The sequence below is a fragment of the Mobula birostris genome, chromosome X (genome assembly GCF_030028105.1).
Source record: "Mobula birostris isolate sMobBir1 chromosome X, sMobBir1.hap1, whole genome shotgun sequence".
Lineage (NCBI taxonomy): Eukaryota > Metazoa > Chordata > Chondrichthyes > Myliobatiformes > Myliobatidae > Mobula > Mobula birostris.
In genome coordinates this window covers 77,055,852-77,078,383 of record NC_092402.1, presented here as the reverse complement: position 1 = coordinate 77,078,383, position 22,532 = coordinate 77,055,852, and the positions used below count along the sequence as shown (strand labels likewise).

General features: G+C 41.0%; 1 protein-coding gene across 3 annotated transcripts in view; it reads left to right on the top strand.

The window, feature by feature from the left end:
* LOC140191537 (vesicle-fusing ATPase) overlaps positions 1-22,532 on the top strand; it is a 292,320-nt gene that overhangs the window by 163,287 nt on the left and 106,501 nt on the right. For all 3 annotated transcript variants that reach the window (XM_072248989.1, XM_072248987.1, XM_072248990.1), the window contains exons 13-14: positions 18,067-18,162; positions 19,692-19,848. In XM_072248989.1, coding sequence (XP_072105090.1) covers positions 18,067-18,162; positions 19,692-19,848 — 253 coding nt within the window. The remainder of the gene's footprint in view (positions 1-18,066; positions 18,163-19,691; positions 19,849-22,532) is intronic.

Here is a 22,532-nt window from a genome sequence, read left to right as displayed (position 1 = left end):
ACTCTGATGCCTCAGCTGTAATAATGTCATGCTAACCACTCTGCTACTATGGCACTGCAATATATCCTAATAATGTCATGCTAACCACTCTGCTACTATGGCACTGCAATATATCCTAACTTTAAGTCCCATTTAGCGGGTATAGTCGAGCCAGTAGAAGGTAGGGGCTGCCTGTAGCAGCTCAAGATTTTTTGGATGATGCACTGGTCTGCCTACCAGGTGTATTTCCCATGGCACTCTCCTTTCTAAAGAGGAGCATGGCAGTTCCTCCTGGTGTCCTGGCCAGTATTTACCTCTCAATGGATGCCTATGAGAAAACTAGCCATTTCACTGTTTTGTGGTGGCTTGTACACAAGTTAAGTTTGCACATTTCCTGCATCAAAGTAGTGACTTTCTGTCAAAAGTATTTCCCTGGCTGTAAACTGCTTGTGAACATCCGGTTTGCGAAAACTGTTAAATACAATAAACATCTTTCAAAGTACCCTTATGAGTGTTTCGGGCCGTATATTGTAAATGAGACTGTTATTAAACATATAAAGCTCCAATAATTCCTCAGTATAAATGGTAAATATGCAACTGGTTGCTTTGATCTTTAAAAAGCATTCAGATGAAGTGACAGCAATGTATTGCTGTAGACACTACTTGTGGAGTAATTAAATGGCTCTATAAATCCTTAATACTTTTAACAACAATACCACAGGATTTACTAATTAGGTCTCAGTAATGGTTTTAATGTAGGCAAACAAGAAGTTAAGTTAGTGGCCAAGTCTCAGTGGGAGAGTTAAGAGAGATGCCAAAAATCATATTTGGTTCAATGTAAATTTATTATCAAAGTACATGTATGTCACCAGATACATCCCTAAGATTCATTTTCTTGTGGACAGACTCAATAAATACACAGAATAATAACCACAACAGAATCAATGAAAGACTGCACCAACTCAGGCCTAAAACTAGTGTGCTAAAGACAACAAACTGTGCAAATACAAAACAAAAAAGAAATGAGCAATTAATACTGAGAACCTGAGGTGAAGAGTCCTTGAAAGTGAGTCCACAGATTGTGCCAAATCATCAATGATGGGGCAAGTGAAGTTATCCCCTTTGGTAGATGGGTGAGAGATAATAACCGTTCCTGAACCAAGTGGTGTGATTCCTGAGGCTCCTGTATCACTTTCCTGATGGCAATAGCGAGAAGAGAGCATGTCCTGGTGTATTTTGAAAATGAGACTGTGAGCATATAGATTCATGGCTGATGATGGTTGGAAGTGTATTCAGTCAATTGATTGAGAATAGTTTGCAATGCTAATTAAGCATATTTTATGCCTGTAGCCTTTGGCTCAGTGGAAGATGTTGATGGAATCCTCATGACATAATAACTGAAGTAACAAAGGGTTGGGTTGCAGAAAACTGCTGAAGGAACTCAGCAAGTAAGGCAGCATCTATGGAGGGAATAAATGGTTGATGTTTTGGGCTGATACCCTGGGTTTATTACAAGATTGCTTAAGGTGGTTATCTGCTGCTTTTGGCTTTTGTATCATTGCTTTCACATATCTGCAATATTACCAGCAGTTCAGGCAGTTGTCAGCTACTAGTTAAAGCTATGTGTCTGCTTTCCCACTGCTTTTGATTTAAATTAATTTTGAAACATAGAAAATAGGTGCAGGAGTAGGCCATTTGGTCCTTCGAGCCTGCACCGCCATTCAGTATGATCATGGCTGATCATCCAACTCGGAACCCTGTACCTGCCTTCTCTCCATACCCCCTGATCCCTTTAGCCACAAGGGCCATATCTAACTTCCTCTTAAATATAGCCAAAGAACTGGCCTCAACTGTTTCCTATGGCAGAGAATTCCACAGATTCACCACTCTCTGTGTGAAGAAGTTTTTCCTAATCTCGGTCCTAAAAGGCTTCCCCTTTATCCTCAAACTGTGACCCCTCGTTCCGGACTTCCCCAACATCAGGAACAATCTTCCTGCATCTAGCCTGTCCAATCCCTTTAGAATTTTATACGTTTCAATAAGATTCCCCCCTCAATCTCCTAAATTCCAGAGAGTATAAGCCTAGTCGATCCAGTCTTTCATCCTATGAAAGTCCTGCCATCCCAGGAATCAATCTGGTGAACTTTCTTTGTACTCCCTCTATGGCAAGAATGTCTTTCCTCAGATTAGGGGACCAAAACTGCACACAATACTCCAGGTGTGGTCTCACCAAGATCTTGTACAACTGCAGTAGTACCTCCCTGCTCCTGTACTCGAATCCTCTTGCTATGAATGCCAGCATACCATTCGCCTTTTTCACTGCCTGCTGTACCTGCATGCCCACTTTCAATGACTAGTGTACAATGATACGCAGGTCTTGTTGCACCTCCCCTTTTCCTAATCGGCCACCATTCAGGTAATAATCTGTTTTCCTGTTCTTGCCACCAAAGTGGATAACTTCACATTTATCCACATTAAATTGCATCTGCCATGAATTTGCCCACTCACCCAACCTATCCAAGTCACTCTGCATCCTCTTAGCATCCTCCTCACAGCTTGAAGTTGTAAGGTTTTTCAACAAAGATGTAATAGGAAAAGTGAAAGTGGATCCCAGCAACATATAGAAATGTTAGGAAGGGATTGTAAAGGCCCTACATTCCTCCTTGGAACACCTGGAGAATAATGACACATATGTAAGGCTCTTTTTCATTGACTACAGCTCTGCCTTTAATACCATCATTCCAAATAAATTGATTCCTAAGCTCCAGAACCTGGGCCTTAGCACTCAGATCAGCAGCTGGATCTTCAACTTCCTCACAGACAGGACCCAGGCTGTAAAAATAAGGGACGAGCTCTCCTCTACAATCACTCTGAGCACCGGTGCCCCACAAGGCTGTGTACTCAGCCCCCTGCTGTACTCACTGTACACCCATGATTGTGTGGCCAGGTTTCCATCGAACTCAATATACGTTTGCTGATGACACCACAACTGGGAGAGGAGAAGATGGCGGTGCGACGCCCGAAATAATATCGGTATTTGTTAAGTAGGTACCGTGCACAATCCTGATTTGATGGAGACAGATGTGAGAAGCACGGAGGAACATCTGGAGAAACTTCTGAAATGCCTGCTTTGCTGCTGCTGCTACTGTGCAATCAAGAATCTCCGGAGGGGAAGGCCCCAAATCCTCGGCTTTGCCTATTGCCTGTTGCTGGGGCTGGGGTTGAAGCACTCAGAGGAGATAGTGCTCGGTGTTGGAGGGCTGGTCGGAGGCTCAAAGTTTTCGGACGGACTCAGAGTCGGACTGTGGTCGGGTGCTTCCAGGGTGTTGCATTGGCAAGTTTGCGGCGCTGGAGGTTCATGGCAAGGAGAGTTTTTCTTCCTTCTACCGTCTGCGTGAGATGATGGGATTTTTGAGAGACTTTGAGACATTTTTTACCATGCCCATGGTCTGTTCTTTATCAAATTATGGTATAGCTTTGCACTGTTGTAACTATATGTTATAATTATGTGGTTTTTGTTAGTTTTTTTAGTCTTGGTTTGTCTTGTGTTTCTGTGATATCATACTGGAGGAACATTGGATCATTTCTTAATGCATGCATTACTAAATGACAATAAAAGAGGACAGCGTGTCCTCATAATCTAATCTAATTGTAAGCCGTATCTCGGGTAATGATGAGTTTGAGTACAGAGAGGAAATTAAGAACCTGGTGGCATGGTGCAAAGACAATAACCCATCCCTCAATGTCAGTAAGATGAAGGAATTGGTTGTTGACTTCAGAAGGAGTAGCGGACCGCAGGACCCCATTTACATCAGTGGTGCGCAAGTGGAACAGGTCAAAAGCTTTAAGTTCCTCGGGGTCAATATCACAAATGACCTGATTTGGTCCAACCTGGCAGAGTCCACTGCCAAGAATGCCCACCAACGCCTTTACTTCCTGAGAAAGCTAAAGAAATTTGGCCTGTCTCCTAAAACCCTCACTAATTTTTATAGATGCGCTGTAGAAAGCATTCTTCTGGGGTGCATCACAACTTGGTATGGAAGTTGTCCTGTCCAAGACCGGAAGAAGCTGCAGAAGATCGTGAACACAGCCCAGCACATCACAGAAACCAATCTTCCGTCCTTGGAACACACATCAAAGTTGCTGGTGAGTCCTGACGAAGGGTCTCGGCCTGAAACGTCGACTGTACCTCTTCCTAGAGATGCTGCCTGGCCTGCTGCTTTCACCAGCAACTTTGATGTGTGTTGCTTGAATTTCCAACATCTGCAGAATTCCTCGTGCTCCCGTCCTTGGACTCACTTTGCACCGCATGCTGTTGGAGCAGTGTTGCCAGGATAATCAAGGACACGATCCACCTAGCCAACACACTTTTCGTCCCTCTTCCCTCCGGGAGAAGGCTCAGAGGCTTGAAGACTCATGCGGCCAGATTTGGGAACAGCTTCTTTCTAACTGTGATAAGACTGCTGAACGGATCCTGACCCGGATCTGGGCCGTACCCTCCAAATATCTGGACCTGCCTCTCGGTTTTTTGCACTACCTTACTTTCCATTTTCTGTTTTCTATTTATGATTTATAATTTAAATTTTTAATATTTACTATCGATTTGTACTCCAGGGAGCGCGAAGCGCAAAATCAAATATCGCTGTGATGATTGTACGTTCTAGTATCAATTGTTTGGCGACAATAAAGTATAAAAGTTTTGCCTGAAGGATGGGATTTTAATGAAGTCGTATATGGTCTTCTGCTGGACTCCAAACACAAATGTGGTCAAGTAAGGAGTCAGATGTACTTCACATCTGCTTCACCTGAATATTTTCAGCTTACCCAGTGCTACCTCATTCACTTTATAAGTATTGACAGTTTTGATTGGACAAAATATAAAGGCTGTTCTTGATTTCTTCATAGTCTGAATATTCTTTGTAAAGTTGTTATTTTTCAAATTGAAGTCGCAATATTCTTTAAAATTATTTTTTAATTGTTTAAATTTTTTTACATCGTTTTTTAAATATCTTTGATCATGGATATTTAAAAAATGTTGAAGTTCATAGATAGTGGTGAGCTATTCTAGTCTGTACATCAGGATTCATCATGAGGCCAAGTTGATAATCACAGACCATCTGCTTTCTGAAACAGCCCATTGATATTAATGAAAATTAACCAAGCTCTTGATACACTCAACTGGTTAAACCATGCCATACCAAAATAGTCCCATTTATTCTTATCACAAACGAGAAAATCTGCAGGTGCTGGAAATCCAGGGAACACACACAAAATGCTGGAGGAACTCGGCAGGCCAGGCAGCACCTGTGGAAAAGAGTACAGTCAACGTTTTGGGCCGAGACCGGAGGAAGAAAAAACTTAAGTAGATTTTAAAGGTGGGGGAAGAAGAGAGAAACACAAGACAACAGGTGAAACCTGGAGGGTGACGGATGAAATGGAGCTGGGAAGTTGATTGATGAAAGAGATACAGGGCTGGAGAAGGGGGAGTCTGATTGAAGAGGACAATGCCATGGAAGAAAGAAAAGGAGGGAGGAGCACCAGAGGGAGGTGATGGGTGGGTGAGGCGATAAGGTGAGAGAGGGAAAAGGGAATGCTGCCTGTCTTGCTGGGTTCCTCCATTTTGTGTGTTGCCTATTTATTCTTTCTTTTATGCCTGTTCACTGATTGACAATGCCTACTATTCCATGGGATAGAAAATCATCAGGATTAACCTTTTGTAGTGATTTCTTTGTGGCATCATGAAAATTTTGTATCTGATTTTCCCCATGTCTTCCCTGTTAATTGCATTCTGAAACTCTAATTGGATTTGTCAAACAAGATTTTCTTTTGCTGTAACCAGGCTTATGCTGCTTAATCATATTGTTTTTCCCCTCTCCCTATCAAATAACTGCCAGCATGTCATTAATTATAAATTTTACAATTCACTCTCTCTACCCCTGACTAGTCTGCCTTGCCTTGTTTCTTTCTGCTATTGAAGGAGAATTTGTTTGATAGCCCATAAGGTTATGCTGATGGTTTCGAGATCCTTGAATTCTAAAATATCAAACTAGATGTCAAATAGACATGAAGCACTTGATGGGCTATCAACTTTGCACTGAGAGCCAACCATCTGTTTACATTAAAACTACAATAATCCATTTTTTATTTTCCCAACATTGTCATCAACAGAACACACGCGCGCACAAGGGCGACTTTGTAATCAATTCTGCACATCCTGCACGTTTTTCAGACATGAAGGGAAAGCAGAACATTTGGAGGAAACCATGCAGGCATGAGAACATATAAATTCCACACAAACAGCATTGCTTGAACCCAGGCTTTGGCCCAGTGAAGAAGCTTACACCACTGAGCTGCCCATGTATTCATTAACTGTAGCCAACTCTGGAAACGTGTGTGTGTGTGTGTGTTGCGTCGCATCAGGTCCAGAGTACTTGATGGGTTTGTGTTCCATTAATGTTTTCCAGTACCTTTGTTTAACTAATGGCAAGTTCTTCATTCTCATTTGAGCCTTGGTTCCTTGTGGTTTCTGCTACGTTCTTTGTATCTTACTGTGAAGACAGGTACAAAATAGTTTTAATATCCCTTTTAGATGTTAATTTCTGTCCCCTGCGATATAATTTATTTGTCTCCAAGTGCCCTACAGTTATTTTCACTCATCTCTTTACAGGGAGTTCCATACCTTTGTAAACCTGTTTTATTCTATTTTTTTTATGCTCTCTATTTTCAATATTTTGGTCAACCTTGTCTGAATTTTATATCACTCCTATATCTCAGATTTGCTGCTGTTTTTGGCTATATTTTAAACTTTATTCTGCTGTGTGGTTCTTTATTTAATACAATGTCGGAGGCCACTGTGTTTACTGAAAAGAATTGCACCACAATTGACTACTAATTTAAAATAGAAATATATTTTGTCATAAAAGAAAGTTCTTTGCTTGGCACCAGTATGCCTGTATTTTGCAATGTGTAATAAAACTTAATACTTCGTTTTAGGATTATGGTCTTGCAGTAATGGGCATTTTCTGGGTTGATGCATTTTTTATCAAGCAGGAATCTTACAGCTACTTGTTTGCCCATTACCTATAAAATATGGCAGTGAGAGCCAAATTATTATGAATGTATTCAGTCAGTTCTCTAACATTTGCTCCATTTTCTGTTGATGTGTGAGCAGGTCAGAAATAATTCTTTGCTCTGCTGCCTTATTTTGTATAGATATTGAGCTGACTGTCACTTAACTAATTACAAACCTGATTACACTGTGGAGTCCCTCAAGAATTTAGATGTACCATTATCTATAATTCTCCTGACACTTGATTTCAAGCTGATTTTTGGATTTGTGTGGGAAATGGTGGCAGAAGGGGGAGGGAATTCAAAGAAATGACAGTGTCTGCATTCCTTTGCCTCAGGCACCTTTTAAATGCTCTAAGTAAGCATGGTTTTATATTTTTCCAGATTCATACAATGCCATCTATTTTTTGCTTGCTACTGGTAGTACTTTTGTGGCTGGTAAGGATGGAAAGGTGCTGCAATAATATACCTGCAGGAGAAACATAGCTGACTCTTCAAAGCAGTCAGACTGTCCTATATGATTCTTTGACATCATTCTTTACTGTGCCAATGAACATGGTCTGTTAGAAGTCATGAGCTGCTTCCTGAGGCACATTTTACCTTGTGGAATCTCAAGCTTCACGTTAACTTCAGTGAGATATATTGCTTGACCATTTATCATTATAGTTAATCACCTACAAGACTGATCTTGCCCATCAATATTGTGGCAAGCATTCAGTCCATGATGACATTAGAAGAGTAAGCTCATTAAACTCAACAACTGTTTTTATTGTGATAAACACAAACAGCCTGGGTGCTGTGACCCAGGGAGAGAACCCACACAGTCACATACAGATGGGGGAGGTGACTATCATACACCCCGGTTACAGTTGGGGTGACCCACAAATACACAAGTGACTAACTGTATAACCCAATCCAAAATATAACAATAAGTGAACTTGAACTTCCCACCATAATCTCATGAAAGCAGTTTAACACTAGAACAATAAACAGTGTTGGTCATTAGAATTGTGGGAGCAGACTGCTGACCATGCCCCCCACCCCCAAGCATCACAATATCAATACAAATGACTTTAATTTGTATAACATTTCTTTTAAAAATCACTTTTTTTGTACAAGCTGATGGAGATGACGAAAAACATCCTGATCTTCAAGGATGTCTCCTCCCACCTCTCTCCCCCCCCCCCCGAACCTTTTTGCACTTTCTCCATTCTTGAGTGTGTACCAATATCTGGTTCTCCTGATGCCCAATTCCAAGCTGATTCTTGGGTTTGTTTGGAGGAGGGGAGGCAGACTCTTAAAACATACCACTGTGAAATAATCCTTGCTTCTCCCCCACCCCCAACTTTCATTGGGCAGAAGATGCCAAAGACTGAAAGGCGAGTGCCACCTGGGCTCGAGGATTACTTCTAATTGCTTCTATCCCACTGTTATTAGACTATTGAATGCTTCCCTACTATGATGAGAATGGACTTTTGATTTCACTGTTTACTACTTATGACCTTGTACCTTATTGTCTCCCTGCACTGCACTTTCACTGTAACTGTAACACTTTATTCTGCATTTTGTTCTTTTACCTTGTGTTTCCTCAATGTACTGCTATAATGAATTGATCCGCACGACTGGTGTGCAAGACAGATTTTTCTACTGTGACTTGGTAAGTGTGATGATAAACCAATTTACCAAAATTTTGGTCACCTCTTTGAGTGGTGTCCCTCCAGCTTGATGCCAGATCTTGCCTGACAAAACTGTTGTGAAGTTCACCAGGGCGAAAGTGTAAGTGACTGATGATCTACTGAGATCAGTTGTTCATCCTGTCTGCTGCAACTGATAGCAGCAAGTTCAAGGTCCTGGTTTGAACCTCACTTGCTGACAAGTTAATCCTCTGTGGCCATAAACAGCAGAAAGGTTTCTAGTTTTAAAGCTTGCAAAGCTGCCAATAATCCAACTCCACCACCAGCCACCACTTCCTGCTCCCAGTCTCTCAAACACACACGTACACCTCTCCAAATCTTCCCTGATACAGAGAAGTCATTTGTATAGGTTGTTTTGTTGAAAAGGTGCAGGTATTTCACAAGACAATTTAACCTTCTGCTGCTCCATATTCCACACGTTTGTTCCTGTAACCAGTCTGGTCAAGTGCAGTGTGTAACACCACACAGAATGCCATGTGCCCCAGGATGGATTTAAAGCACTACAAGAACGTCTTTTTCTGTCTTGCACTCTTCATGTTTTACATGCATCCCATAACTTGTGTTTAAATTCTCATCTGAGCTTGTTTTGTGGTAGCGCAAGTAGAAAACTAGTGGCGATCACTGGAAATTACATTTCATAATTTCAAAGGTGCAACATCATGGTAGCACAATATTTTTCTCCAAGTTACATTGTTAACCCTTTATATGTAATATGCTAATAATGAATTATAGTACTTGTAAAATTTTTGCTGTATTTTTTACCGAGCCATTATTTCCATTTAACAATGCTCATGCTTATAAAAATGTCATTAAAACAGAAATTACTTTATTACAATAATATAGATTAATGTACTTCGGTAATTTGGAACATGTATACTTTGAGTCCTACTCCAGGTGTGTGGCATGTCTAAAATGCTGAACTAACTGTCAGTGTCATGAATAGTGGGACCAATTGACTTTGGATGTTTTCTATGGTTAAAAATGCTGCATAAATGTAATATGCTACTGAATTTTGCTGGACCTGTGACTATGGCATATTGTTCAGGTTGAAATGTCTTTCGGCTGCCCTTCAAACAGCGTCTTCCCCCAGAGTCGTGGATGAGCAAGTTAACCTTTTGCATGGCAAGATCAGCAAAAGAAACATTACTACACATACTGATAAAATTTATTTAAATTCCCATTGTCATGGTAGGATTTGAGTTTGTGCTCAGGCTTCTAGATTTTTGACTCCATAATTTAATTACTGCATCAATCTTTAAATGGAGAGAAACTGCAAAATGATACTGTTCAGAGGCACCTGGGTGACTGTTAACATCCAGTAATTAAGTCAGCAATTTGGAATGCTGCCCTTGATTCCAAGGGGGGGATGGAATATAAAACTAGGAAAACCATGCTGAAACTGTACAAAACGTTGAAACCACAGCTGGAGCAGTGTATACAGTTCTGATGCCTCTTAGGGGTGTACTGGAATTGAAGGCAGTTCACAGAAATTCACTTGGCCTACTCCTGGAGTGAAAGGGTTGTATAGTAGTTGTATAGTGAAGAAAGTTGTACCTATACTCATCAGAATTCAGAAAAATGAAAGGTGATCTTACTGAAAGATTCTGTAACCAGGAAACATAACATCAGAATAAAAAGATAGTCCATTCAGTGTGGAGATGGGAGAAAGTTCTTCTCTTGTGGAATTGCGAACCTTTGGAATTCTTTAGCTCAAAAACCTATGGAGACTGAATCATCGATTGTAATAAAGTCTGAGATTTTTGTCTTTGGGAGTTGGTTCTGATCATCTTCTTGGGGAATGATGGCAGGCTCAGGGCTACATGGCTTTCACATATTCATGTTCTAATCACATCACTGTGTGTGTGTGTGTGTGTGTGTGTGTGTGTGTGTGTGTGTGTGTGTGTGTGTGTGTGTGTGTGTGTGTGTGTGTACTTGATTGATCACATGAAGTACCTGGAAGTTTTTGATTTTGAGTACTTAAGTGGGTTTTGCAGCAGCTTGTCAATGAGCAGTTGATGATTGGCTTATATTTGTCACACATACTGAGATACAGTGGAAAAATTCGTTTTGCATGCCATCCATATAGATCATTTTGAAACATGTATGCTGAAGTAATACAAAGGGAAAAGTAATAATACAATGCAGAATATAGTGCAGAACGTTCAGATGGGTACAGGAGCCTCAGGGCTCACACCACCAGGTTCATGAGCAGTTATTACCCCTCAACCATCGGGCTCCTGAATCAGAGGGGATAACTTCACTTGCCCCATCATTGAAATGTTACCACAACCAATGGACTCTTCATTTCATGTTCTCTATTTATTGCTTTATTTATCATCATTATTATTATTGTTAATTTATTTTTGCACCTCAGGTTTCTGAATTTTCTCCCCATTTAGAAAATAGTCTACTCTTTTTATTTCTGCTACCAAAGTGCATGACCATACACTTCCTGACACTATTTCAGTTGTCACTTCTTTACCCATTTTCCAAATCTGTGTCCTTCGGCCTCCCTTCATCCTCAGCACTACCTGCCTCTCCACCTATCTTCATATTATCTACAAACCTGGCCATAAAGCCATAATTCTATCATCCAAATCATTGATGCACAACTTGAAACGAAGCGGTCCCAGCACTGACCCCTGTGGAACACCACTAGTCCCTGGCAGCCAACTAGAAAAGGCTCCCTTTATTCCCACTCATTGCCTTCTGCCAATCAGCCACTGCTCTATCCATGCTGGAATCTTTCCTGTAATACCATGTGCTCATAGCTTGTTAAGCAGCCTCATGTGTGGCACCTTGTCAAAGGTCTTCTGAAAATCCAAATCCACAACATCCATCAGTGAGCTAGGCTGTACATAAGGTGACTGATGTGAAATAATAAAGCAGTTTAATAAAATGATTTAAGTAGTTGCTACTTTCAGAACCATTTAGTCCAGGTTTTCTAGAAATGTTGTGAAAGGAATGTTGTCCCACAGTGTTAATGTAGAAATCTATAGTCAAATCTTCAAAATGATACGAAAGAACTAGAAATGGTTGGCTGAACATTTCGCTCCAGGAAGTAACACACATCAAAGTTGCTGGTGAATGCAGCAGGCCAGGCAGCATCTCTAGGAAGAGGTACAGTCGACGTTTCAGGCCGAGACCCTTCGTCAGGACCTTCGTAAGGGTCTCGGCCTGAAACGTCGACTGTACCTCTTTCTAGAGATGCTGCCTGGCCTGCTGCGTTCACCAGTAACTTTGATGTGTGTTGCTTGAATTTCCAGCATCTGCAGAATTCCTGTTGTTTGCACTCCAGGAAGTATTGCTTTTGAATGTTGAATACTGTGGAAGATGTAGAGCTCTTGAATTGAAACTCTAAGGTCTAGTCAAGGTGTCTGTGACTGGCTGCATTTTTCAAAAGGCTGACAGTGGGTAGTAAAGCGCAGCAGCCATCCTATGTAGTTGGGCAGAAGGTTACTCATCACCTTCCAGATGGTCCAGCTTTCCAGATGCTGTAATGAGGCATTATTACCTGTGAAGGTGATTACAAGAGGATAAAAGAATGTACACGTTCAGTGCAGTAAATACCCCAGAGTACTTCCTACAAATTGACCAAAGTTTGGCGTTAAGTCAAAGTTATTAAGGTATAACATTTTCTTTAAGAGTTGGCTTAAAATAAAGAGAATAGAGAGGAGAAACAATCTGGTCAGAGTTTTGGTGTTGGGGGAGGGAGAAGCTGAGGCCACAACCATCAGTAAAATTTAGCCCATCTGGGAATCCTCAATATCACCCTAAACTAAGGCTTCTCAACTTTTTTTTCATGTTCTGGACCAATACCATTAACCAAGGGGTCCACAGACCCCAGGTTGGGAACCCCTGCTTTAAAGGTTCTCTTGTTGATGTGAGCCACACCAAGTTTCTCTCCAATTGTTTTAAGCAGGGTAGTTGCACATTTAGTTTCCATATTGGGCCTTGCAAAACCAAATCCCAATATAAACTAGCTGGATATGCTGTATCTGGTCGGTTGCACTGTGCGCTGATTGCTGAAACCTAGCATAAATTGATTGACATTAAGATCACACCTGCTTTGTTTATTCATTCTTTGATCATCTTTGAAAAGACTAACATTTTTGTTTATTCCTCATTGTTGAACCAGGAATGGGCAATTGAGTAACTTGTTGGCTTAGAGGACAGTTGGGAACAGTTAGTGTGGGAATGAAGTCACAGCGGTCAGACTAGGGAAGAGCAGTGTATTTCCTTCCATAATGGATTTTGCTGAACAAGGTGAGACTTGCACCGTTCGACAGCTTCATGGCCACCAGAGTGTTTTTGTTTGAGACTTTCTGAAGCTAAGTTCAAATTCTCAAATTTCTACATTGTGGTCTGAGCTCATTCCCTAAATTATTAGCCCAGGCATTTGGGTTTTCCTTTCCAATGACAATATGATTGTTAAGTGTTCTTGTAACAAATTAAACACACAGTTACAGTGAAATAAATGTTACTAAATATCAAAACTTCTGAACTTTTCTGGTTAACCATGAAGCCGAGGGCGTTATTTTCTTGTGAAGTGCTTCTGTAAAACAAGTGTCATTAGAGCAATTTTAAGCTGCAATACTGGAAATAGCCTGTTAATTTGTACAAGGACAGCATGAAAGGAGGAGTTGTCTGTTTCTTTCCCACCACTTTGAAACCATTGACTATAATAACTAAAATTGGAGGTCTACAACTACAAATTACTGTCACGATTTGCATTTTGTGTTGTAGCTTAATAAAACTACTTTTTTAAAAAAAATTGAAATTACCATGGATATTGAAGTGAGAGGTTAAATCTAAAGACAGCTAAAAGTATAGCGCAAATACTTGTGTTGCTAGTTTTCAAAGGACATTAAACAAAGACAGGTGACTTGAGTGTGGATTAGTTGTGGAATAGCCTGTGTTTGGTAATGCAGGTACAACACTGAAACACCAGGCTTGGTGCCAGAGGGTACTGCTTTTCTTCTTGCTATAAAAGTGGTGTTACTTACAGCCCCAGGTATCTGTTGCACAACAATACATTAAGTGTCTTTTGTCTTCCTCAATCTCCAGGGAGCTGTTATTGTGTACGTGGGCAGCTGTTTGAACCAGTGTGAGTAGGTTGGTCCCACGGGATCAGTGAGAAGTCTTGCTTCAGGCAGTTTAGGTCACTGATCAACTAATGGGGGTTTAAATGTCTGGTTATCCCAACCTGGGTGATAGAGTAACCCTTTGTGGCTCCTCTTGCTTCAATGTAGTTGAATGTTTAAGGTAAGGACTTTTCCTTGAGTTATTTGGGCCACCTGCTGGTGAATTGTATACTACCTATAGTACTGTACAAAATCGGGTGCCCAAAGAAATATCTCAAGATCCTGCAGTTCTTGCGCAATGATATGAGTGCCACAGTGGCTCTGAAACAGCACCTTTTAAAACTGAGACTGGGGTCAAACAGGGGTGCATCATTGCCTCAACTCTGCTGGTTTCATTGCAACCATTCTTCACCTCACAGGCCAAGACCTTCCACAAGGAGTCCAGATTTTCTATAGGACAGATGGTGGCTTCTCTAACCTTAACAGATTCAAGGCAAAGAGCAAGGTGTCAACTATTTCCATCATGGAGCTCCAATATGCAGGCGACAATGCCATGGTAGCTCACTCTGAGGAGGATCTGCAATGCATAATGGATGCTTTTCCCAGAATATATGAGCTCCTAAACCTCCAGCCATCCAAATTGACAATATCCCTCTGGAGAACACTGATCATTTCCCATATCTTGGCAGCCTTCTTTCTTCAAGAGCCAGCATTGACCTTTAAATAAATCTCAGAACAGGCTGTACAAGTGGAGTTTTTGTCAGGCTGAGAAAGGGTTTTTGAAGATCGGGATATCAAGATCAGCACTAAGCTTCTGGTCTATAAAGCTAAAGTCCTCCCCTCCTTGCTCTAAGGAGTGGAGTCATGGATAACATACAACAGACACATAAAATCCCTAGAAACTTGACATCAATGATGCCTCTGAAAGCTTCTGAGAGTTAGCTGGAAGAACAGGTGTACTGACTCCAGGAGGAAGGTAATGTTAACTCCCCAGCCACAGTCATGACTCAACACCAATTGTGATGGGTAGGCAACATCATCCATTTGCCTGACTCCCGCCTCCCTAAACAACTCCTGTTCGGCTGACTCTGCATAACGCACTGCTGGAGGGTAAAAAAAAAAGCAGCTCAAGGACAATATCAAGACCTAGCTGAGGAAATGCCATATCAACCTGAATGGATGGGAGAAGTTAGCACAGTTTAGGAAAAGCTGGAGAAAAGACTGTCTGAGGGGACTGCACAGCTGAAAGAATACCTCCAGCATGCCGCTGAGACTAAGCAGCTGCAATACAAGGAGAGGCTGGGAAAGGCCCAACCAGCTACACCCACCACCACTTCAATGACCTACACCTGCCAACACTGCAATAGGACTTGTGGATCACAGATGTGCCTCAATTTGGTGCTCAGTTACCCAGTATAGAAGATCATGTATTTGTCTCTTTAGGATTAGGGAAATGGTCTTTGTTTCAACTACATCATGATTCTGGCTTTGAAAATGTAAAGCATAGGCATTCAAGATTGGGCTGGTTGTGGCTCTTTTTTAACTGATTTTTTTTTTTTTTTTTGCCCTTCCACCACTCTATTCATGGCCCACCACTTTCATGGTGCCATTCTTAACTGAATGGTATGGTCCAACTGTCTGATTCTTTAAAATGGTTCCTAAGATTTGAGGAAAAAATTGTACTAACATTTTGGTACTGTTTTACGGAGCAGATTGGATGGGCCGAGTGGCCTACTTCTGCTCCTTTGTTTTGTGGTCTTGTTTTCAGAGCAGTGCACTACAAGAGATATCAATTTTTAATTTAATTGTTTAATGTCAGAGGCATCAAACCAAAGATCCCTTTGTCCCTCCAAGTTTATTATCAAGGTACATGTATGTCACTGTATACAATCCTGAGATACATTTTCTTGTAGGCATACATAATAAATACAACAGAATCACTGAAAGACAACGCCCAACAAGGCAGACAAACAACCAGTGTGCAAAAGATGACAAACTGTGCAAATACAAAATACAAAAGAGCAAAAAATTATAAATATTGAGAGTATGAGTTGAGTCCTTGAAAGTGAGTCCATTGGTTGTGGGAACAGTTCAGTGATGGGGCAAGTGAAGTGGACTGAAGTTATCCCCTCTGGTTCAAGAGGCTGATGGTTGAGGAGTAATAACTGTTCCTGAACCTGGTGGTGTGGGTCTTCTTGATGACAGCAGTGAGACAACAGCATGCCCTGGATGATGGGGTGCTGCCTTCCTGCAACAATGCTCCCTGCAGATGTACTGAATGGTGGGGAGGGCTTTGAGTGAAGGACTGGGTCATATCCACTGCTCTTTGAAGGATTTTCTGTTCAAGGGCATTGGTGTTTCCATACCAGGCTGTGATGCAGCCAGTCAATATACTCTCCACAGATCGATAGAAATTTGTCAAAGTTTTAGATGTCATGGAAACTTTCGCAAACTTCTAAGCAGGTAGAGTCACTGCCGAGCATTCTTCATACCCTCTGAAATTATAACACCAAAGAATTTAAAGTTGCTGCCCCTCTCCATTCCGATCAGGGCTTGCTCATGGACTTCAAGTTTTCTCCCTCCTGAATTCAATAATCAGCTTCTTTGTCTTGCTGACATTGGATGAGAGGTTGTTGTTGTGGCTGCACTCAACCAGATTTTCAATCTCCCTTGTATCTACTGATTCATCGCCACCTTTGATTCAGCCCACGACAGTGGTGTCGTCAGCAAAGTTAAACATGACATTGGTGCTGCGCTTAGCCTGTCAGTCATAAGTGTAAAGCAAGTAAAGCGGGGGCTAAGCACACAATCCTGTGAATCTGTGCTGTTGAAGATTGTGGAGGAGATGTTGCTGCCAATCTGAACTGACTGAGATCTGCAAGTGAGGAAATCAAGAATTCAACTGCACAAAGGTATTGAGGCCAGGGTCTTTCAGCCTACTGATTAGCTTTGACGGGATGATAATATTAAACGCTGAGCTGTAGTTGATAAAGAGCATCCTGATGGATGAAATTTTCCTGTCTAAATATTCCAGGGTTGAATGAAGAGCCAATGAAATGGCATCTGCTCTGGACCTGTTGTGCTGGTAGAGAAATTGGAGTGAATCCAAGTTGCTTCTCAGGCAGGAGCTGATGTGTTTCTTCACCAACTTCTCAAAGCACTTCATCACAATGGATATAAATGCTACTGGGTGATGGTCATTGAGGCAGGCTTCAGTCTCTGAAGCCAATGTGCGAGCAGCCTTCAGGAGAGTGAACCTATGGAAAGCATCCAGCCCAGGTTGGATACCTAGCTGAGTACTAAAACTTTTGTGCTGATCAACTGGCTGGAGTGTTCACTGATACCTTTAACCTCTAGCTTTTGGAGTCTGAGGTGCCCACCTGCTTCAAGCAGGCTTCAATTATACCAGTGCCTAAGACATCCCTCAAATTGAATTAAGTGTTCGTGACATTCAAAGATGGGGAGGATGATTTTTCCTGTTCTTAAACTTTATCCCACAAATAACCTTTCAGAAACAGAGGATCTCCTAGTTTCAGTTTGTGTGATCTTGGAGTGCTAAGTTGCATTGGGAACATTGCAACACTGCTGAAGCTTTGAAAGTGCTCAACTGGCCATAAATTGCTCTGGGATGCACTGTCAGGGCTAAAAGATGCAATGTAATTGTGCATTCATTCTTTGTTGGAACCAAGTACAATTAAAAACAGCTAAGTACTGAGGTACTTTATGCATTGGAGAGATTCAAACTGTAAACAGCTCTAGACTGTGTATGCAAAACTCCATGTTTTAGTTTTACTGAGAAATTATATTTCTTACAAAGTTATACAATTGGATTCAATGCAAGGAGTCTTTCTCCTTGAAGTATCTCCTTAGGCTTCTTAACATAATAAAAGCAATTTAATTTTATTGAGTAATGAAATATTCTAAGTCACATCATAGGAGCACTCTCAAATGTTGCATAAAATGCATGGCCAGGTGCCCAAAGGTTTGGTCAGTAAAGCGAATTTTCAGGAGAATGAAAGATAATGAATCAGTAATCGTGAAGTGAAGTATTACAGCTAATGCAATGACTCATTTATGCACTTGGAACTAAATACAAGATAGAACTGGACAGTTGTATATAATAATTTTACTTGGAGTTTATCATATAACAACACATTGTAAATTAAGTTTTTTATTTGCAGTATTCAAATCCTTAATGCACAAAATTGATTTAGAATTTATTGTTCATTTCCCATAACTAGGCTGCGAGTAAAGTGGAAGTTGACATGGAGAAAGCTGAAAGACTGCAAGTCACAAGAGGAGATTTCTTCAATTCTTTGGAAAATGACATTAAACCTGTAAGTATCCAGTTGTGTTCAAGAAAAAAAAGCACATGGTTGTACAAAACCAGGCACTTGTGTCTACTCTTGCATAGACTTATTCATTTGGAGCCAGTGTGATTTGGCACTTAATTTAAAAGTGGTGCGAACTGATCCTGTCTCATTTTAACATTTTGTTCATGAGCTGGGTCAAATGGAATTGATTGAAATTCAGTTTGTGTTTTTTGTTTTTCAATTGTATATCATGTTGTAATGAGAAGAGTATTTTGAGTGACATTTCATGATTCTCTTTTTAAAGAATTCAAATTGAATAAGCATGATGTGATTTAATCAGGAAAATTGGTGGAGTGGTGAAATGTTTTGAGTGCTACTTGTGTACCAGTTATCTCTATCCCAAGTTTGCAAAGTGATTTGTTTTGAAAGAATTTTTTAAAAGCTATTTCAAACATTAAAAGATGATCAGAAGTTACTAGTTACTTCATTCCATGCTTCTGTTACACAAATTATTTCATCAATCCTCAGGGAGTTGTTCGTCTCTCAGACCATTATGGCTCAACATTGAAAGCCTGACATGCTTGCCTTTATTAGCAAAGATACTGAATTCAAGAGTCGGGGAGTTATGTTGCAGATTTATAAATCTTTGGATAGGCTGCATTCATTTCTGGTCACCCAATTAGCGGAAAGATGTGGACACTGTTGAGAGGGTGCAGATGAGGTGTACCAAGATTTACCTTGGTATAGAGGGGAGGTGTTATAAGGAAAGGTTGGGCAAACTTAAGTTATTTTCTCTGGAGTGGCAGAAGCAGAGGAGGAGACTTTTATTACGTTTATAAAATTATGAGAGCTATAGACAGGCAACAGCTGTTACCTTTATCCCAAGATTGAGATATCTTGTACCAGAGGCCACATGTTTAGGTGAGGGGGGGAAGGGAGAAGTTAAAATGAAACATAATTGGGAAAAGTTACACAGTTCTGGGTTCCTGGAATACACTGCCAGAGGTGGTAGTGGAGGTAGATGTGACAGGCATTTGAGAGCCTGTAAACATGAATGTGCAGAGAATGGAGAGAAATAGGTGTTATTAGCTTAATAATTGAACACAACTTCATGAGTTAAAGGGCCTGTTCCTGTGCTGTACTTTATGTTCAATGTAGAATTGCAGTCACTTGCTTTTTCCATAACTCTTTAGCTCTTGATTTGAGCTGTTTGAGTTAGGTCATAGTACATTGTTGAAGGAGTATACAGTCCCAGCACTAAACCTTGCCACTCTGCAAACCCCTTATGTTATTTTGGCACACATCCCAAGACTAAATTGGCAGCAAACCCCTTGGAATGTTTTGAGCTGTCTACCTGTGCACCCTTCCATTTAGCTTGTAATATATGGAGTCCCAGTGCTGAATGGGTTGTGTACAGATTCTGGTGTAACAAAGCCAATTGAGATTTTTATTGCATAGCTGTTAACCATGAATATAGGTTATGGTTTACTTAAAATAGCTGCAAGCTAAGATTCCAGATGTGCAGGTGTGATATTGTTTCACATCTTTCATAGGCTTTTGGCATAAACCAGGAGGACTATGACAGCTATATCATGAATGGGATCTTTGTATGGGGTGATCCAGTCACACGGGCCCTGGATGATGGAGAGCTGCTCGTCCAACAAACCAAGAACAGCGACCGCACTCCACTAGTTAGCGTTCTTCTGGAAGGTAAGCCAACTGTGGACCTTTTAATTAAAAACAGTGAAGTACTGGTATTATAATTAGTTGCACATTTTGTCATTTACATATTGCAACCCTAAAAGACATGATGTGCAAACAACTTAGCGTGAATCTTTGAATTGGCTGTTTACAGTAAATCCACAATTCCTAACGTTGATAGAATCCGTTTGGTGCCTGTAATGTGGAAGCAGGTTCACGAGTTTGGTAAGTGAGACAGAAGGCACTGATTACGAATAAGCGCACTGATCGTTTATTTGCAAACAGTAAAAGGTTTGACCAAACATTTAAGTGCCCCCAAGTTACACAAACTACAAAACTAAATGTTCAACAAACAGCTACTTAGCTAAGAGTGTGCATGAGCTCCCCTGAGTCTGGAGTATACTTTCCCAATAGTTCTTCAGCACTGGTTGTGATCTCAGTGTGAAGCGGCCAAGCCTCCCACAGGTGCTATTCTTGTATCCCTGAGGTGCCTGAAACCAAACTCTAGTGCTGTGGTACACAAGGCGACCAATAGGAAAGAGCTGCTGCATACTTCAAACAGGCCGATCAATGACCAGCACAGTCAAAGCAACTTTCCACGGACAAGTAAACTAACCCCCCATGTGACAGTGCCATAATGGAATGTGTTTTTAGTTCATCTGCTATGAAGTGGCGCAAATTATGGGAACCAGAGTTTGTATTTTTGCATCCTTAAAACAATAAAATGATCCAACATGTTACATATGGGACTTCCAAATTAAATTTATCTTGCATCCACCATAAACAGTAAAGTCAAAGCATCAGGCTTTGAAGGCTCAGCTTCAAGCACTGAAGTGAAAGTTTTGGGATGCTCAGAGAAACTGCAACAGAGGAGCTTGAATATCTTGAAGGGTGGAAGTTTGGAAAGAAATTTGGCAGAAGGTAGTTGAGTTGTTAAGGAAATTTGACAGCAAGCTTGGGCTATTTTGCCTAATTTTGAGCCAAAGTAGGTTTCAATTGGTACATTTAATGTCAAATGTATACAATATACATCCTGAAATTCGTTTTCTTTGCAACCATCCACAAAAACAGAGTGCCCCAAAGAATGAATGACAATTAAATATTAAAACCCTAAAGTTCCCCCCCTTCACCAGCCATCCCTCCCATGCATAAGTAAGGCAACAACCCCCCCATCCCCCCCACCGGCAAAAAAGGCATCAGTGCCCCCACCAAGCACTCAAGCGTGCAGCAAAGTAGCAATAAAGATACAGACTTGCAGTACCCCAAAGACTAATCGTTCACTCGGTATTCGACATACCGCAGGCTCTTTCTCTCCCAGATCCATAATTCTCAAAAGTAGCATCACAACTACATAGGGTTGTAAAGGGGGCTTTTGGTATATTGGCCTTCATAACTCAAAGCACCAAGTACAGGAGTTGGGATGTTACGTTGAATTTGTATAAGATGTTGGAGGGGTTAAATTTAGAGTATTGTGTGCAGTTTTGGTCACCTACCTACAGGAAAGATATTAATAGGCTTGTAAAAATGCAAAGAAAATTACACGGATGTTGAGGGGGGTCAAGGATAGGTTACGACCTTATTCACTGGAGTCCAGGAACTTGCAATGTATGAGAACAGAAGTACATGAGATGAGGAAAGGTCTGTCAGCCAATCAAAGTCATTACCACCAAAGATTATTAGGCTTTTTCTAATCTCACAAGAATAGCTGATCTCAGTCACTGCAGTGTGGTGTTTAAAGGTATCTGTTGATTCAAGATAACTAAAATTAGTGTACATGTTTTTTCTTGCCCAAAATGGAATGTGTTCTGACTAAAATCCAGAGCATTTAATTCAAATACAAGTGATGTAACTTGCTGTTACATCAGTTACTTTGCTGTAGTAGGCAGCAGTTAATTTCTATGTGAGAATTCCAGAGTGTGCAGTTTAAATTGAATTGGATAGAACTGCTTTGCATTTCTCAGCATGACACCCTGATCTGCTTACTCCACAGTGAATTGATTTATAATTTCCCACCCCCATCAAGAGATATTGTCTCCTGGATGGAGTTGGTGTAGCACTATGATTGCAGTTTCATGGAATAGGCTGCAAGGACCAGAAGCTTCAAATTGTTTTGCCATTTCTCCAAGTTTTATAACATCTTGTTATAAGTAAAGTCATGGTTGGTTCCTTGATCCACTGCTCAAAATTTGAAGTCAACTTATTATCAAAGATCGCCATGTACACCCCAGAGATTCATTTTCCTGTGTGCATACTCAATAAATCCAATAACAAGGGAAGATGAGTGACGTTGCCCTTTTGGTTCAAGAGCCTGATGGTTGAGAGATAATAACTATTCCTGAACCTGGTGGTGCGAGTCTGGAGGCTCCTGAACCACCTTCCTGATGGCAGCAGCGGGAAGAGAGCATGTCCTGGGTGGTGGGGTCCCTGATGATGGATGCTGCTTCCCTGCAACAAAACTATGTAGATGTGCTCAATGGTGGGGGTGGAGGGTTTTACCCATGATGAGCTGTATCTATTACTTTTACGTAATAGATACGTAAAAGTACCTTGCGTCAGAATGCTGTTCATTGACTTTAGTTTGGCATTCAATCCTCTGATCCCCTCCAAGCTGATCGCCAAACTTTTCCAGCTTGGCATCAGCTCATCCCTCTGCAATTGAGCTTTGGACGTTCTGACTAACAGACCCCAATCAG